Raw genomic sequence first — 19806 nt, 5'->3', positions numbered from 1 at the left:
GTTAGGGTGAACATTTGTTAAGGAGAGCAATTTTGTGTTCTTACCCAAAGCATCCCATAACAGAACATTCAGAAACATAATAGTGGGTCAGATCGTGTTTTCCAGAATATCCTCCTTGAACACTAGTCTTATGAGTTGCAAGGGGGAAAAAGAAAGGATCTGTGCTAAAATAGCCCAGGCAAAAACGGATGTCCTATATATTCCCCTATTGAAGTTTTACTTACCTATTAAAAATTTTGAGAGGTCCTGGATTAAACCAGTTTATATTTCTTTAACCTAGTATTGCCTAAGCTTTCTTGGTTATGGCATTTCTTTTCTCAAGTAGTACATGTTACCCAACAGAAGGAGTTTACCACGGAATATTATCTAGGAGACATCTGTGTGAAAGTATGTCACTATTGTTCTAACCCAGGTTAGCATTTTCCTAATTAAGAGATATTTTGCTAGTATACCTGTCGATTTTGTTTTTCACTCATCAAATTTCAAAGTTGCAGAAAACTACTATGCAAGCTTGAAACTGAAGGAAACTAATCAGCTAACTTTCAAAATGTGTTAGGTTTCCTAACTTTAGTCTTGTCACTCTGATGGGATCAGATGTGGATCTTCCTTTATTTAAATCTTACTGGAGCTTTTAGTTATCATGATCCAATTTCTGAAAATTTATCAAGATTTCCAGGCAGCTGCGAAGAATTTCAAGTCATCTATGACATTTTTAGAAGCATGCTTTAGCTGACCAGAACAGCCTAGATTCAAGTCTCACATTCTCCATTTATTAACAATGTCACATCAATAAAATGAATTTCTGGTTCTTATTCTCTTTATCCACAAAATAAAAATTAGATGAAATGATCAAAAATTTCTTCTAATTGAAACAGAGAAGCTACAGACTCTGGGATACCAGGTACAATTGGGGAACCAGAGGAAGTACTGAAAGTAGATAAAATGGAAGTCTGCATATTGACTGACTTGGAGTCCTTGCTCCCATTCAATATAAGAGACTAGTCAGCTTTTTCACTGCTGTAACTTAAAGACCTGATCGCAACAGTTATAGAGGAGAAAAAGTTCATTTAAGGGCTCACGGTTTCAGAGGTCTCAGTCTGTATACAGCCAGCTCCATCATGGTGGAAGAGTATGGCAGAGGAAAGCAGCTCATGTGTTGATCAGGAAGCAGAGAGATTCCACTCACCAGATTCAAATCCCCAAAGTTACACCCCAGTTCCCACCTCCTTAAGCATACCCTACCATTTCAGTTACCACTCAGTTAATCCCTATCAAGGGATTAATTCACTGATTGGATTAAGACTCTCACAACCCAATCATTTCTCCTCTGAACCTTCTTGCATTGTCTCACACATGAGCTTTTGGGGGATACCTCACATTCAAACCATAATAAGACTGAAGGAGTTTTCTCAGGAGATACTACATAGCCACTAAATGTCTGAATATGAATATGTAAGGGGAAATCCCTTTTGCACTATATGCAAAAACCATCTTGCCATCTAATTATCTAAAAGTGAAGGCTACCAGAAGAGACCAGCCTTGCACTAAGCCCTCCCAGGCAGTTATAGAGCACTATAGGAACAACACAGCCAAGGATCATTAGGACTTTAAGGAAAGTCCACCACTTAAAAGAGAGCAAAAGAAACAAAGTATGCTGTGGAAGTGTACAATGAGTGCATGAACTAAAAAGCAACAACAAAACTCTACTAAAATATTTGAAAAGATTAAGATATATTATCCATGAGTAACATAGGAAGGGGAAAAAAAGAACAAAGAAATTAGATGTCCATAATAAAAACTGATGAGGAAAATGTGAGACAGTAAAACTGAGAAAAACTCTGTAGAGAAAGAGTTGCAGAAATCTGTATCAGGGTCCCTTTGAATCTTTGGCTAAATTGTACACTATGCATGTGTTGGGTGTGTACTCCATCAGATGAGACAGAAAACAGTTTCTGACGAAAGAACAACTGTTAGAACTTACACAGGATTGGAGGATGTTACAGTTCTGAGTTGGTAGACCCTTCTGAACATCTGGAGCATTTGGAAGAAAAATTTAAAAGGTCTCATCTTAAGAATAAGTTTTCTCTAGACCTACCCTTACAAATCTTAAAGACAATCCTCAAAAGAATCAAGTCAATGTACTAATGACATACCTGACAGTGATATTCAGTGACCTTTAAAGAGGACACCAAATTTCACTCTCAATAATGTAAATGTTCCTAATCTCCAGAATCAAATAAAAAATTAATAGAACCATGAAGTAACGGGAACCTGACCCAAAACCAGGAGGAAAAATAAGTTAATAAAAACAGACCCAGAAAAGACAGATGTTAGAATTAACAGAAATATTAAAATGATATTTTAACATTAGAATAATATTTTATGAACATAATGAGGAATGGTAAACTACAAAGAAAGCACAATAGAAATGGTAGAGCTGAAAATTACTGAATGTGAAATGAAATATTATTGGGTGGGCTTAATAACAATTGGATTAGACATTGCAGGGAAAAAATGGCAGTTTTTGAAGACAGTAATAAAAACTTTTCAAATTGATGGATAGAAAATATAAAAAAAAATAGAGAGAACCTCAGTTGTCTGTTGAACAATAAACAAGCACTCTGACATTTATCATATAATTCACATAATCAAAGAAGAGAAGCAGAAAAAGAACTTCAAAAAAAAAAAATCATGGTCAAAATGCTTACAAATGTGTTAAAAACTATAAACCAAAAGATCCAAGAAGTTCAAGGAACCCATGTAGAATAAATAGAACTATCATAAGGTATAACCTAATCAGACCACCTAACCAGAAATTTTAGACCAATGATAAAACAAAAAATTATAAAAATAACCAAAGAAAACTGACACATCATGATACATAAACAATAGAAAACTACTGACTTCTATACCTATTATCATTTTAAATAAAACAAAGATGAAAAAAGAGATAAAAATGAAAGTCAGGCAGTGCATACTTATAATCCCAGAGACATGGTAGGCTGAAGTAGGAAGATCACAAATTCAAGACCAGCCTAGGCAACTGAATGAGACCCAGTCTCAAATAAAAAATAAAAAGGACTAGGGATGTAGCCCAATGGCAGAGTGCCCTAGGATCAATACTTGGTACTGCAAAATTTTATTTTGAAACTTTAAAAAGATGTAAAAATAATATAAGATGAATAAAGACAAGGAAACAACTGACTTCCTTAAATACAGGTAAATTAAGATGTGTTCAAACTAAACTGAGGAAATTTGTCACCAGCAGACCATACTAGTCTTCAGGCTAAAGGGAAATAAACCATGTGGAAACTCATCTACATAAAGTTGTGAAAAGAGTCAGATATAGTAAAGTGAAAGTGTAATTAAGTGAAAAATTCTTTTTTAAAAAATTTGTTAGTCTCCTTAAATGAAAAAGATAACTATTTAAAGCAAAAATAAGTAAAATCTGACAGTAATTGCAGAACTTATGGTATAGAAGAAATGAGACTGTTCTGTTTTATATAGCACAGTATAATATTTGAGGCTAGGCTGCTAAAAGTTAAAGATGCATGTTGTCAATAGAAAAGTGTTCTGTGAGAGTCATGATTCTAAATGAAGAAAAATCTTTTAAAAAGAGCTGCTTGAACTACTTGGGGAAGTTAACAGTGTCAAAAGATATACACTCAACTTAAAAAAAAAAAATCATCTACTATGTACCAGCTGCATATAGTTGGATAATGATAAAGAAAAAAACAATTTACACAAAAAATTAAGGAATAAATTTTAGAAAGAATAATATGTGCAATCCTCTCCACTGACAGTGGACAAGTAAATGGGGAGAGATATCATATTCATGGAATTGTTAAGACAATACTGCTAAGATGTCAATCATTACAAAATTGACCCATATAATCTTAATGTAATACCAATAAAAATAGATTTTAGTAGAAATCAATAGGTTTTTTCTAAATTTTATATGGGAATGCAGAGGTCTTGGAATAGCTAAGACCACTTAAGAAACAAACAAAAAACTTGGAGTATTTATACTACTTATAAGTATAGTCTGCAAGACAGAGTGTAGACTAAGAATAAGCATCAAGGAGATAAGTGTGGGAGATCTAAGGCCTTGTCTATCGTGATGGGAAGTCAGTCCATCTAAATGGAGCTATCAAAAAGTAATATATACATATTTAGAAATAAGTAAGCAAATGCCAAAGAAAACGGGCACAAGCTGTGAGTGGTTGCCTCAGTTGAGAGGTAGGTAACTAAAGGATTGGAAGGTGGAAGGCAGAAAACTGGTTTTATTTGTTATGGGCCTTTTTGTTCTGACTTATACTATCATATATGTGTGTTAATTTGCTTTTTAAAAAGTTAATAAAAATAGAAAATGTCTACTAGCTCTATAAGCCTGAGGGGTATTTTTTCTTCATACTCTATATTGAGGCAAGTGGTCTTTTCTCTCTTGAGATTTCCCTCTTGAACACAGCTCCATACATAAAAGATGTGAGTCATCTAGAATCTGTTTAACTGATAAGTGTGCAAAGGCTAAAAGCAGAGGGGAAGATACTGAGGTAGGTGAAGGGGAAGACAACAGATGCAGACAGCAAATCAACAATGTTTAGCTAGAGACTGGAAAGTAAAATGTAATTCAAGAGGCATAAGGCTAAGGAAGGAAGTTTAGGTGCAAGAAAGGATAAACGAATTAAGTACTGGAGAAGAAAAAAAATAGAAAAAGGGAGACAAGGACAAAAAAATGTGCTAGCATATAAAGGAGAGAAAAAGAGTCACTTCTAATTCTGTTCGCCTCTAACCCCCAAACTGTGTGCATCACTACCTGTTACTGGAACCAGGTCTGTTATCAGTTGGCCCACATCTTGACCTTGTGTCCACTCAGGAAAATAAAACATCTTTCCTTGCTTTAGTCTTCATTCAGAAGTTGGACTGTGCCAAGTGCAAATGTCCTGCAAGATGAACCACCATTGTACCTCAAAACCTGATATACACCTGTTAAAACTCCTGGCTGTCCTCTGTAGTACCTGTCTTCTCATACATTTCTTTTCCTTCCCATTTTGTGCTGTATTTTGAGAGAAACTCTGGGCCAGAGTTTCCCAGATCAAAACTGAATCTTTAACCCTATCAGTTCTGCTCTTCCATCTATCTGTTGAGTTCTTTTAACCATGACCCTCATGCTTTTGCTTTCTAGAAATTCTTTTTCTTAGAAGTTAGTACTTTTTATGAATGTAATAGACATTTTAATGTGTGTAATGAATATTTATTATATTTACTAAGGTTCATTCCTCTTCTCTATCGTTCCTTTTTTCTTCAGTTTCTTTGTTAAATTTGCTGTTTCCTGCTATTGACTTTTTTGAAAGTTTATTGAATTTTGACATCTCTCCATATATACTGAAAAACATGTAGAATAAAAAAATACTGGTAGCTAGCACATTTCTTTAGCTAAAGTGAGAAGCCCTTTTCCCTTGGCAGGAAATGGAAGTTCTGATCATAGAAGCCCATTTCTCAGTCTTTGAAAGTGAATAGGGCTTGGTGGTAGGGAATCCCTCAGGGCAACCCTAGTGGGAGACTCCCTGGGCAGAACTTCCACCGAAAGTCACAAACTCACCAGTTTTGATAGAAAAAAAAAAAAACAAAAAACAGTATTACTCTTTTTGGATCAACAAAATTGGTTCTAAATAACCGAAAATTTCCAAAAATCAAATCCACCCTCAAAGAACAAGGACTTGGAGACAGTCAAAAGAACACTGCAGAGATTTTGAAGGTACTGCCAAAGAGGCATACTGTACACATTTTGATCGACAATATTCTCATAAGATGTCGATGCTGAAGAAGCAATACTGATTTGGCTAGACACCAGAGTCAGCAGCACTCTGAGCAGAGTCTTGATGGCAGCTCTTTTGTTGCCCTTTAATTATCCCAGCTATCACCCATGGCCTTTTCCTTTACTCACTTGAGTGACCACTGAGTTTGGAATTGTTATGGTACTTCTCTGGGAAAATCGTCTTGAAAAATCCTCTCTTTTTACTGTTTTATAGTTCAGCTGAAGTTTTCCCCTTAGTTGGTCTCTACCTAATCTTCACTATTCTAGTCTACTGCCATGATATTTCTTAAGCCTTTCTTTTAGCTGTGGATTTTTTTCCCTTTCTTTTTTCTTTTGTTTATTGCTGTGATATTTTTGGAGCAAAAATATAGGTGATAAATCTGTCACATTGAACTAGAAAATTTCCTTAGGTCTCTTTACATATGAGAAAACTGATTCAGAGAATGAAAAGGAACACACACACACCCACACACACACTTGGTCACACTGCATGAGTATGTATATGCACATATAAATCCTAGGCAGACTGAGATCAGCCAAATCAATATTGCTTCTTCAGCATCGACATCTTATGAGAATATTGTCGATCAAAATGTGTACAGTATGCCTCTTTGGCAGTACCTTCAAAATCTCTGCAGTGTTCTTTTGACTGTCTCCAAGTCCTGTTCTTTGAGGGTGGATTTAATTTTTGAAAATTTTCGGTTATTTAGAACCAATTTTGTTGATCCAAAAAGAGTAATACTGGTTTTTTTTCCTATCAAAACTAAAATTAAACTTGTAAGGAGATTTATTTTTTTGAAGGACTTGTAGACTAGTTAAGATAGTTCCTGAAGAGTCTAAAAATATTTGAGGATTAATATTACTGGAGCAAGTGAAAAACCTCCTGAGTTGGTATTTTATGTTCTTTGAACACACACATTCTGGGATGATTTTTTTAAAAAATCCTATTAGTTTGTAGTGTGTTAAAAATGTTGTGTAGCTATAATAATAACGAGTTTCATGTGTAACATTTACAGTACTTGAAAAAATATCCATTTTAATTCCTGGGTTTTGAAGTTACATTGTGTGTGTGTGTGTTAAGTAATTAAGATACAGACTTCTGCATTCAAAACAACACCAAAGAAATGTACAATGAAAAGTCTCTTTGTTCTAAGAGCAATATTATTTGTTTCTTCTGTAACAAAAAATATGTAACATGCACAGAATTCCCTTTTCTATACTGATAGTATCATGCAATATACATTTGCTGTTCTGTATCTTAAACCCTTTCACTTGGATGCCATTCTATATCCGCCCAAAAAGAACTTCTTTATTCTTTTTATAGCTTGTCTTTATTACCTATACCAGAAGGTAACTTAACCTTACTCAACTAGTTGCCTAATGATAAACATCTTTTGATATTACAAAAACATAATGAGGGGCTGGGGTTGTGGCTCAGTCATAGTGGGCTTACCTAGCATATGGAGGCACTGGGTTTCATCTTCAGCACCACATAAAAGTAAATAAATAAAATGAAGGTATCGTGTCCATCTACAACTAAAAAAAATGTTTTTTAAGACATAATGATTTATTTTATAATAATTTACCACTCCTTAGTGTATATCTCAAAATGAAATTCTTAATAGACTATGTGGGTCAAAGATAGATACATACATACATACATTCATACATATATACATACATACTGCCCAGTGGCCCTTCTCAGAGATCATACCAGTTAATGTTCCTATTTCCATATAATCTTCTCAGTACTTCTAATTGTGTATCTTTTCAACTTTATCAGTTGATGTTTTTTCAGGTATCTCAGGGTATTTTTAAATGATGTTTCTTTTATTATGAATTAGGTTGTTTTATGTGACTTCACCATTTATCAATTATGTTATTGGGTTTTTATCTTGCTGACTTATAGAATTTTTATTAGAAAAATTAGTTCTTTGTCTACATGAAGTCTTTAAAAAATAAAACACTGTAAATACTGTGCACGGAGAGCCAGAAACTGAGCCAGAAACTTCCTTTCCAACAGCTGAAGAAAATTAACTGAACATGAGAATCAGTAGATGCTGCATCAACAGTTGGAAGTGTAGAATGTGCAAAAGCCACCCTCCTAGTTAAGATAATGCCCTCTACTTCGTGAACTGAAAATTTTAAACTATTAACAAGATAATTTTTCTGGGTTCAGTATGGCTAATGGGGATATAAAATTTTCCTTTTAACCAGATTTTAAATGGAGAAAATATAATGTTGAACCTTTTACAACTATAACAGATAATACCAGGTGTAATAGCATGCTTCTGTAGTCCCAGCTACTTGGGAGGCTAAGGCAAGAGGATTGCTTGAGTCCAGGAGTTTGAGACCATCCTGGGAACATAAGTGAGACCTCAACTCAAAAAATAATAATAGCAACAATAAATATTGATGACTCCATCAGAGAACCCTAAGGGCTTATTTTCTCTCTCAGCTGCTTCTCTCACAAAAATGAGTGTACTTTTCTTACATGTATATGTACTTACTCATTCATGTTTGTGGTACGAACACAACCATGACCAAAACTAGGAGGTATATTCCGTGGAGAAGAGAGAACTTGTGTATTTCCTCAGCAATGCCATCAAAACCTCAAAATTTTTTTATAGAAGGCATTTTCTAAAGGCAATCCAGAAGGTTGAAATTAATGCAAGAATAAAAACCAATTTCTTTTAAGCAGTCTATGCAAAAACAAAAACAAAACTTTTAATTAAATCAAAGGTTAATGAGTTTGGTTTATTTATTTGGTTGGTTGGTTGGTTTTAGTTTTAGTTTTTTATTATTTGTTTGCCTAGACATCAAATTTAGCACATGGATCTTATTTTGGGAACATTTTATCTAACATTTTCTTAACATTTTCCCATCAAGACTAGTAAAATGCCCTCTGATTAAGTCAAACTATCTGTACTACTTAGTATTATTTGTTTGTTTGCTTTGCAATCCTGATTTGTGAACCTGCAACTTCATGCATCCTAGGCAAGTGCTCTACCAGTGACCTACATCCCCAGCCCTATAAAATTTATATTGATAGTACACAGACATGTAAATTTTCTTAGACTCTTAAATATAATTAATTTTGTGTAGGTTAGGCTTCTTTTTATTTTTTTTTTCTTTTTCCCTAATTATTTTTGAGAGTTGGCCAATTTATTTTTGAAATTTTTATTGGTGCATTATAATTATTCATAATAGTGGGGTCAGTTGTTACATATGTGTACGCGCAGTCAATATAAGTTAGATTTCTTAAGGAGATTAGGAAGATTGAGGGGTTAATGTGTAGAACAGAGCAATGGGACAACTTTAGATAATTTTTGACCAACTTGCGAATTAAAATAATGATAGGAATTAAGTGATTTAATTTCCATCACCATTGTCATTGTTTTAGTTTATTTTTGTTTGTTGTATAGTTCAGAATCCTTACAGAATTTGATTTCTCTATTATTTATCATCATAGAGATCAGTTTAATTGAAAGCTATAATTATGTTCACTTAAAAGTGAATGTTTGTAGGGTTTTTTTTATTTATACTAAATATTAATTGTATTTTACATAAAAGTGAACCTAACATGTTTTGTATCATTTTTTCAGCTGTCCTTAAATCTACTTATCTTTTAATTCACTAGAAGGAGAAATTCTACCCAGCTGTTGTCTTAAAACTCCAAGCTAGACTGGGGATGTAACTCAGCAATAGAGTACTTGCCAGTCTTGGTTTAGCCCTGCGTTGGATCCTTTGCACCTCAACAACAGCAAACTCAAAACGCTTTTAGCTTAAAAAAAAAAAAAAAAAAAAAGTATTATTTACCTTGGACTGCTATAAAGAAATACACAGATTGGGGAACTTAAACAACAGAAGTTTATTTTCTTACATTTCTGGAGGCTGGGAGTCTAAGATTGTTTTTAACATGTTTGGTTTCTTCTGAAGCCTCTCCTTGGCCTGGAGATGACTGCTTTTTCTCTGTGCTGTGTCCTGATCTTCTTATAAAGAGACTAGTCATGGATTGGGGCTGTAATGATTCATTTTAAATGAATTATTTCTTTAAAGGCCCTGTCTCCAAATGGTCACATTTTGAAGAGGACTTCCTCATATGAATTTAGGGGGAACACAGTTTAGCCCATAACAATGATCAATTAACATAGATTCATTTTAGAAATTATAAATAACTGCTATAAAAAGAAAAATAATCCTCACTCTTATTACCTGAAATGAACCAAGGAGAAATATAGAAAGAGCCTCCTAGAATTTTTTGTTAATATATATGAAGTAGTTTCTATAAAAACAGAATCATCCTGAACATAATATCTTAGAACTTTAGAATTTGCTTTTTTCTTTAACATATATTATCATCAGGTATACCATAATTCTCTAATCAGTTTCTGAATTTCTAAAGTCAGGTTATGATTTTTGCCAGTATTAATAGTTAAAAGGTAATCATAAATCATTACAAAAATTTCTTAAGAAAAACTTCCCAAAATATATGTACTGTTTTCTTCAGTTACAAAACATAATCCAACCTTTCTTCATGTGCGTATCATTATAAGCCTGAGTTATTATACCATAATTATATGACTCTCTTCTAAAGGTAACAATTAGAGCATTGTTCATTTGCTGAAAAGCCTCAGACTGCAATGCTCTTAAGTTTCTATTTCTACCTTCTGTTGAATGCATTTTATCTTTTACTCGTAGCTCTCATTTCATAGTGGTGACACTTTCTCTACATACAGTTCAGTCTAATGTGCAATAAACTGAAAAAGTAGTTAACCGAAGTTATTAAATTTACTTTTAAAATGCGTGATTTCTGACAAAGTCTTTGAGTCTCCTATGGTAATGTCAACCTATGTACAAAGTTAATACTATATTTTCTTTTACTAAGAAACCTTTTCTTACTTTCTCATTTGCTTTTTTTAAGATATGTATAGCTACATTCTGGATAGTTTACATTTCTGAGTAAGTAAACTGTCCTTGAAGTAACATTTTATAGGAAAAGAAATCTCACTGTTACACAATGTATTCTGAAAATATTGTCATTTTTATCTTCTGTTGTGACAATGACTTTTTCTTTTTCAATCAGGATTGCCTGAACTGGAATTGGAAGCAATTGATAACCAGTTTGGACAACCAGGAACAGGTGATCAGATTCCATGGGGAAATAATGCTGTGACAGCTATAAATCAGAATAAAGCTGAAGAGTAAGTAATATATTTTATAAGGTATCAGATACCAGCTACTACACCAAGAACTACTATTCCCAAATTGGATTCCAGTCTGCGGTGGGATTTTGTGAGATATATATTGATACAAATATTTAAGGGAGAAAAGACAGGGTGAGGAAATAGTCAAACAGACCAGTTTACTACCTGACCAGAAGGCTGGTGTACACTGTAATCAGATGGCATGCATCTGTTATTTTGTATTTCATCTATACTACTTTGCTTTGATTATCATAATTTTCTTGGGACCTGTGGATGAATTGGCATCAGCACAATTATATTGCCCTTAAGCTTTTAATCATGTACTTGTTTTGTCAGAATGTCTCTTTGTTTGAAAGCATTAGGAAGGAAAGTACTTTCTACATCTATTTAGTGCTCTGATTAGAATTTAATTTCTTAATTCACATAGGCAGCTGTATTCCATAGCACAGAGTATATCTCATACATGGCAACCAAAGGGAGACTCAATAGTATTGAGTGTGGTTTAGAATTTTAACTTGGACTGTATTCCTATTTACCTCCCAGGGAAAGAGTTCTTATATTATTGTATAAGTGTATTTAGAACTAGTATGATTTTCTATATTTTTCTAAGTTTTATCTTTTCTATATTTCTATGTATTTTATATTTTCTATATATTTCTAAGTTGATATCTCTTTGGATTAAATACTTACTTTCTACAAATCAATAATTTTATTTTGCTGCTTCATGCCGACCATGTTTCATTTTTCCAGTTTGACTTATTTGTTAACTGTGCCATGCTGCCAAGATGATTTGATTATCTTTGAAAGTAAAATAATGTTTTGATTATACTTCAGTTATCAATAATTGATAATATCCATAGAATAGAATAAGTTGAATAAATCTGAATAGAGACCAAATGAGTTTTCTGAGTTTTTATCTGATTTTTATTTTTTCACTTTTATTGAAAATTCCTTTCCCCTAATTATATTTGTTCACTTTTTCAGAATATTTCTGTAAACTAAAATGAAGAATATAGAAACAAAATTTGATAATTGACAAAAGAATGAAATGTGTTCAAGCTATATATACTGAATATTCTCTTAATATTCTGTACATTAATCATGGAACATTTTATTGCATTAGAATTTACTGCTGAGCATCTCAACAGAGAATTTTCTAGAACCAGATTTGCTCCTATACATGTGTATTTGCATTCTTAAGATTGAATTATTTTGCTGTTTCATTCTGAAACTTTCTTAATTTTTTTTTTTTTCCGGCAGCCAGTGTATCAGTTCACAATTAGATGAGCTTCTCTGTCCACCAACAACAGTAGAAGGAAGAAATGATGAGAAGGCGCTTCTGGAACAACTGGTATCCTTCCTCAGTGGCAAAGATGAAACTGAGCTTGCTGAACTAGACAGAGCCCTGGGAATTGACAAACTTGTTCAGGTATTTATTACAGTTGGCATTATTTAAACAGTGCAGCCCTGAGAAACCAGAAAGTGATTTTCAATATTGTTCCCACTCTGCATTAGCTGTTTTGTAATTTACCTTGTGTTGAATTTATCAAAATACATAATAAAGGGGTTGAGGATTTAGCTCAGTGGCAGAGCACTCTTCTAGCATCAAGGCCCTGAGTTCTATCCTCCACCCTGGGAGGGGCAGGGAACACAATTTTAAGTAATGGGCTTTTTAAACAAAAAAGTTTCATGATCATTACAGTTAGAATGCCTTAGCTTTTCACTGTGGATCAGAATCTTATAAGCTCTAGCTAGAATAGAATCCAGATTTATATCATTACTTCTTGTTTTAGGACTAAATTTATCCTTCATTCATGCTTTTTTTTTTTTTTTTAACAAGATGATTTTTATTGGTGCATTATAATTGTACCTGCTGGTGGGCTTAATTGTTATTCTATTCGTACATGCCCATAACATAGTTTGGTCCAGTACTTGCACTTTCCCTCTCCCCACTCCACCCCTTTCCTGTATCCTTGACCCTCTCAGCCCTGTTTTTTCTTTTCTTCTCTCTTCTTTCTTTCTTTCTTTCTTTTTTTTTTTTTTTTCTTCCATTTTGACTCTCTAGCTTCTACAGAGGAGAGAAAAACATATAACCCTTGATTTTCTGAGTCTGGCTTCTTTCATTTAACATAATGCTTTTAAGACCCAATTATTTTCCTGCAAATGACACCGTTTTGTTCTTTTTTATGGATCAGTAAAATTCCATTGTGTATATATATCACATTTTCTTTTTTTTTTTTTTATTGTAAACAAATGGGATACATGTTGTTTCTCTGTTTGTACATGGCGTAAAGGCATACCATTTGTGTAATCATAAATTTACATAGAGTAATGTTTTTGATTTATTCTGTTATTTTTTCCCTTCCCCCCACCCCTCCCACCCCTCTTTTCCCTCTATACAGTGCTTCCTTCCTCCATACTTGCCCCTCTCCCTAACCCTAACTCTAACCCTAACACTAACCTTTCCCTCCCCCTATTATGTGTCATCATCCACTTATTAGCGATATCATTCATCCTTTGGCTTTTTGAGATTGGCTTCTCTCACTTAGCATAATGTTCTCCAATTTCATCCATTTGCCTGCAAATGCCATAATTTTATCATTCTTTATGGCTGATTAATATTCCATTGTATATATATACCACAGTTTCTTTATCCACTCATCAATTGAAGGGCATCTAGGTTGGTTCCACAGTCACATTTTCTTTATCCATTCACCTGTTGACCAACACATAGGCTGATTCCATGATTGGCTATTGGGAATTGTGGTCTTTAACCTATATATTCCATGATATTCCAACATGCTGTTTAGCATTTTTCAGGTTGTAAGGTGATAAAATGAATTTAGTGCATTTTTTCTTTATTGGTACTAGGAATTGAACTGAGGGCCTTGTTCATGTGAGGCAAGCGCTGACCTATATCCCCATCCCTTTTTAAAATTTTATTTGACACAAGGTCTTTCTAAGTTTCCCAACTGCCCTTGAATTTGTGATCCAACTGCCTCAGACTCTCAAGAAGCTGGGACTAAAATTTGATGGTATGTGGCCATACCTAGCTCATGACCAGCATTTTTAGTGGAGATGGGTGTAGAATACAAAGTGTCAGAATGCATAGCCCATAAAAAGGGGAAGTTATATTTCATGAAACTCTCCTTTCAGTTACACACACACACACACACACACACACTCTCACATTCACACTCTTACTCTCCCTCACTCCATCTCTGTCTCTCTTTTTGTCTCTCTCTCTCTCCCACACTCACACACTGGACCACAATTTAAATTACATTTCTTACATTTCTTAGGCTGGGGATAGAGCTCAGTTGGTAGAGTGCTTGCTTTGCAAGCACAAGGTCCTGGGTTTGATCCCCAGCACTGCAAAAAATAAATAAATAACATTTTTTGCAATGGGTAGTAGTTAAAACATTTGAAAACCATAACTCTGTGATCTTATGTTACTTCAGCTATGGATTTTTTTTTTCAAATAAGGTGAAAGCATGGATTCTATTTGAGATAGAAAAATACCTGATTGCTCCTTTTTTTGTTTTGTTTTGTTTTTTGTTTTGGGTCTCTACTTTTTATGGTAACCTATTAAATGTAAAGTTTGTTGCTTCTTGGACTATCATTGAAGTCCTTTTCAAACTCATAGCTTCATTTCATTGGTTTATGTCCTTTATTTTAATCATATTTTCATCTCTGCTGATATTTAAAACATCTAAGTTGATCTATTATTCTATTTCAAAAGCCCTTTCGTAAATGATTTCTTTAGGTGACAGACTTCTAGAGAGCATGACTTCAGAATGAACACATTGTGATGACACTTTCTAGAGATAACCTGCTCACAGATCCAAAATGACAGAGCAGTACATGTATTTATTGGCAGAAATATATTTGCAAAGTGTTCTGGCTTCTTTTTTAACAGGGTGGAGGATTGGATGTATTATCAGAGAGATTTCCACCACAGCAAGCAACACCACCTCTGATGATGGAAGAGAGACCCAACCTCTATTCACAGCCTTATTCTTCTCCTTCTCCTACTGCCAATCTCCCTAGCCCATTTCAAGGCATGGTCAGGCAGAAACCTTCACTGGGGACTATGCCTGTTCAAGTAACACCTCCCAGAGGTGCTTTTTCACCTGGCATGGGTATGCAGCCCAGGCAAACTCTGAACAGACCTCCAGCTGCACCTAACCAACTTAGACTTCAATTACAGCAGCGGTTACAGGGACAGCAGCAGGTGAGTGCTCTCCGATAACACTTTATACTGTTCAAAGGTTTGTGCCAAATATTCTTATAATAAGACATACTCATTGCTACAACAAAAGTGTCAGCTCTACTCTTAGACCTGAATGAAAGACTCAAAGAACCAAACTTGGTCTGCTTATGATGAAGATGAAAGACCCTTTTATTCAGTTAAAAATGGCTTACTCATAGCAAAGTACTTTGAGTCCTACAACTTAAAAGCAATCTAATTTTTGGTTTTTTTTGAGATACAAACTGTTTAGATTGGGCATCATGCAATTACTAAATGAATAAAGAGAAACATCTTAATATTCAAAGTAGAACGAGATTCTACTTAGACGATTGTTGTAACTGAAAATAAAGTCTGTTTATGTTGTTTTGAAGTTGGTGAGATTGAAGTCTAATGATATCATTACATTAGGAGAATGAAGAAAGGATACAAGATTGGGGGCCTGGAAGTTGTAATGGGTAAATCTCCTCATAACATAAAACAAATAGATAGAGTGGTATAAATATTTAAGATTGTATAAGCAGCATACATGTAGATCATCATTAGAGACTACAGAAGCAAGTAGTTAAAAATGCATTTGTGGGAAGTGGGACTAGAGCTGTGAATTTCTGCTCTTGTTATCAGTCCTTCTATATTCTTTTTAACCATATGTGTGTATTGCTTTGGGTTTGCAGAAAAGTGTTTAAAGAAATTCTCTGGAGCCTTACTAATTTAGGAAGCAAGAGAAATAAGGAATAAGTTATATTAGAGAGGCATTATGGTATAATGGTTATAAGAGTTAGCTCTGGGCATCCTACAAGGTGCTGCAGAGTTCACAGGTATTAATGACTTCTAGCAGAGTCACTGCAGGCACTGCCAGCTCAGCAAACGAAGTCCCCCAAATTCTTGGCAAGGTAGGAGACTGGCTCTGGGGACTACCAGTTTGCCACTGGTAGGAATGATTTCTTTTTTTTTTTTTTAGATTAAAAATTTAATAAAATATTTTACAAAACCTTTTGTTTAAAGATTAAAAACTTTAAAAATAACGTTTTGTTTAAAAATATATGATTAAATGAGTAAAATGGCAATCTGCAATATAGAAAGAATCTGACAAAGGATTCTTACTAATAATATATAAAGAACTCCTATTAATAATTAAGCAAAAGGACAGATAGCCTAAACAAGCAAATATTTGAACAGGTACTCTAACAAAATATATATGTATATATATTCAATGAACATCTAGAAAGTTGCTTAACTTATTATTCGATAGGGAATTAAACTTCTCAATGCATAGTGTTACATACTCATCATAATGGCTAAAATTAAAACTAAGAATTGAAAATCTCAAACACCACAGTGAGTGAAAATTGGTATAACCGCTTTAGAAAACTAGTGGTATTGAAAACCCAGCAATTCAGCTTCTAGATATACATTTTAGAAATGAATTCACATGTTTTTTTTTTTTTTTGTCTTTTGTTTTTGAATTTTAATAAATCCACAAGGATGATCAAGACATACGTTGCCATGAATAATTACTACTAGGATAATGCTCTAACATACAATGATCACCAATGTGCTAGCCACTAAATTAAATATTTACTCTAAGACTTGTGTTCGCCTTTTCTATGAGTTTTTTTTTTTTTATTGTAAACAAATGGGATACATGTTGTTTCTCTGTTTGTACTTGGCGTAAAGGCATACCATTTGTGTAATCATAAATTTACATACAGTAATGTTGTTTGATTCATTCTGTTATTTTTTCCCTTCCCCCCACCCCTCCCACCCCTCTTTACCCTCTATACAGTACTTTCTTCCTCCATACTTGCCCCCCTCCCTAACCCTAACTCTAACCCTAACATTAACCCTTCCCTCCCCCCCTTTATGTGTCATCCTCCACTTATTAGCGATATCATTCGTCCTTTGGCTTTTTGAGATTGGCTTATCTCACTTAGCATGATATTCTCCAATTTCATCCATTTGCCTGCAAATGCCATAATTTTGTCATTCTTTATGGCTGAGTAATATTCCATTGTGTATATATACCACAGTTTCTTTATCCACTCATCAATTGAAGGGCATCTAGGTTGGTTCCATAGTCTGGCTATTGTGAATTGAGCAGCTATGAACATTGATGTGGCTGTATCTCTGTAGTATGCTGATTTTAAGTCCTTTGGGTATAGGCCAAGGAGTGGGATAGCTGGGTCAAATGGAGGGTCCCTTCCAAGTTTTCTAAGGAATCTCCACACTGCTTTCCAGAGTGGCTGCACTAATTTGCAGCCCCACCAGCAATGTATGAGTGTACCTTTCTCCCCACATCCTCGCCAACACCTGTTGCTTGTATTTTTGATAATCGCCATTCTTATTGGGGTGAGATGGAATCTTAGGGTGGTTTTGATTTGTATTTCTCTTATTACTAGAGATGTTGAACATTTTTTCATATGTTTATTGATTGCTTGTACATCTTCTTCTGTGAAGTGTCTGTTCATTTCCTTAGCCCATTTGTCGACTGGATTATTTGAATTCTTGGAGTAGAGTTTTTTGAGTTCTTTATAGATTCTGGAGATTAGTGCTCTATCTGAAGTATGATTGGCAAAGATATTCTCCCACTCTGTAGGCTCTTTCTTCGCATTACTGATAGTTTCCTTTGCTGAGAGAAAGCTTTTTAGTTTGAATCTATCCCAGTTATTGATTCTTGCTTTTATTTCTTGTGCTATGGGAGTCCTGTTGAGGAAGTCTGGTCCTAGGCCGACATGTTGAAGATCGGGACCTACTTTTTCTTCTATAATCTGCAGAGTCTCTGGTCTGATTCCAAGGTCCTTAATCCATTTTGAGTTGAGTTTTGTGCAGGGTGAGAGATATGGGTTTAGTTTCATTCTGTTGCATATGGATTTCCAATTCTCCCAGCACCATTTGTTGAAGAGGCTATCTTTTCTCCATTGCATATTTTTGGCGCCTTTGTCTAGTATTAGAAAGTTGTATTTATTTGGGTTTGTGTCCGTGTCCTCTATTCTGTACCATTGATCTACCTTTCTATTTTGGTACCAGTACCATGCCGTCTTTGTTACTATTGCTTTGTAATAAAGTTGAAGTTCGGGTATTGCGATACCCCCTGCTTCATTTTTCCTGCGAAGGATTGCTTTAGCTATTCTGGGTTTCTTATTCTTCCAAATGAATTTCATGATTGCTTGCTCTATTTCTGTAAGGTACGTCATTGGGATTTTAATTGGGATTGCATTGAATCTGTATAGCACTTTTGGTAGTATGGCCATTTTGACAATATTAATTCGGCCTATCCAAGAACATGGGAGATCTTTCCATCTTCTAAGGTTTTCTTTAATATCTTTCTTTAGTGTTCTGTAGTTCTCATTGTAGAGGTCTTTCACCTCTTTTGTGAGATTGATTCCCAAGTATTTTATTTTTTTCGGAAATGATTTCTAAAGGAACTTGATCCTCAGTTTGGGGCTCTTTGCTGTGGGAGTTTGGCTGACCAGGAACTTGAGCAACATTGACCTAATGGCACCTCAGCTAGGGGTCTAGCCCAGTAGACAAATGAAATTCTTGTGCTGTACCCAAACCTTCTAAAAACATCCTACAAAAATCCTAAAAAAACCTTCTGAAGATATCCTACAAAAATCTGTGACCACCGTAAGATGTGCCCTGATGGCAACCGAAGTCCGAGTGCCAGACCACGTTCCATTTTCTGCTCAGCTGTTAGCTTTTGCCAAAGTGTTGCCTCTGTTCTATGAAGTTCTGTACATAGCCAAGTGCAGTGGCATACACCTGTAATCCCAGCAGCTCGGGAGGCTGAGACAGAAGGATCACAAGTTCAAGGCTAGCCTCAGCAAATCAGCAAGACCCTAAGCAACTTAGTGAGACCCTGTCTCAAAATAAAAAGGACTGGGGATGTGGATCAGTGGTTAAGTTCCCCTGGATTCAATCCCTGTACCCACCCCTACCCCCCAAAAATATAAACTTCTGTACATAGTTCCTAATTTCTATAAGAGTGATCTTTGCTCTTGTTCCAAGGAATAATAATGATATTTTAACAAATATTTGAAATAGAGACCACACCCACAAAAGTGTTATTTCTGATTTCAATCCCCAGTTCTAAACTTAGGTGGTTAACTTTAATCAAATTATTTGTCCTTTTAAAGTCTCTGATTCCTTTTCTAATAGCGTCTTTCTCATAGTAGTTACGTGGATTAAATGGAATAAACAGTGTGAAGCTCTTGGTACAATGCCTGGCATATTAGAGTACTTCATAAACACTATTATAAAAGTATATTCAACAAATACAACAGATGATATAAATGTGCTTCCACTCCATCTAAAAAAAAGGAAGATGATGGAAGAGATAGGAGAAAAGGAGAGCTGAGATAGGGGAAAAAATTCTTAAATGATCGAATAGCAAAGAATTTTCAAAATGCTGGGCTGGGATAAAGCACTCAAAGAAAAATTAAGGGAAGAAAAGAGAAATAAAGAGGTGGAATCATAATATTTGAAGAATTAGTTGAAGATATACCACTTCTTGTTACAGTTTGCAATTCATT

General features: G+C 34.6%; 1 protein-coding gene and 1 long non-coding RNA gene across 7 annotated transcripts in view; both read left to right on the top strand.

Annotated features, from left to right (window-relative positions):
* The window catches only part of NCOA1 (nuclear receptor coactivator 1), a 240545-nt gene that overhangs the window by 191102 nt on the left and 29637 nt on the right, over positions 1 to 19806 (top strand). For all 6 annotated transcript variants that reach the window (XM_079109622.1, XM_079109619.1, XM_079109621.1 and 3 more), the window contains exons 13-15: positions 10905 to 11022; positions 12286 to 12454; positions 14945 to 15259. In XM_079109622.1, coding sequence (XP_078965748.1) covers positions 10905 to 11022; positions 12286 to 12454; positions 14945 to 15259 — 602 coding nt within the window. The remainder of the gene's footprint in view (positions 1 to 10904; positions 11023 to 12285; positions 12455 to 14944; positions 15260 to 19806) is intronic.
* LOC306643492 lies at positions 15266 to 19728 on the top strand. The gene is made up of 2 exons (XR_013758955.1): positions 15266 to 16194; positions 18665 to 19728. It is a non-coding gene; the product is annotated as an uncharacterized lncRNA (long non-coding RNA).

This window comes from Sciurus vulgaris (assembly GCF_902686455.1).
Source record: "Sciurus vulgaris genome assembly, chromosome: 14".
Classification (NCBI taxonomy): Eukaryota; Metazoa; Chordata; class Mammalia; order Rodentia; family Sciuridae; genus Sciurus; species Sciurus vulgaris.
This window is presented reverse-complemented; position numbering and strand designations above follow the sequence as displayed.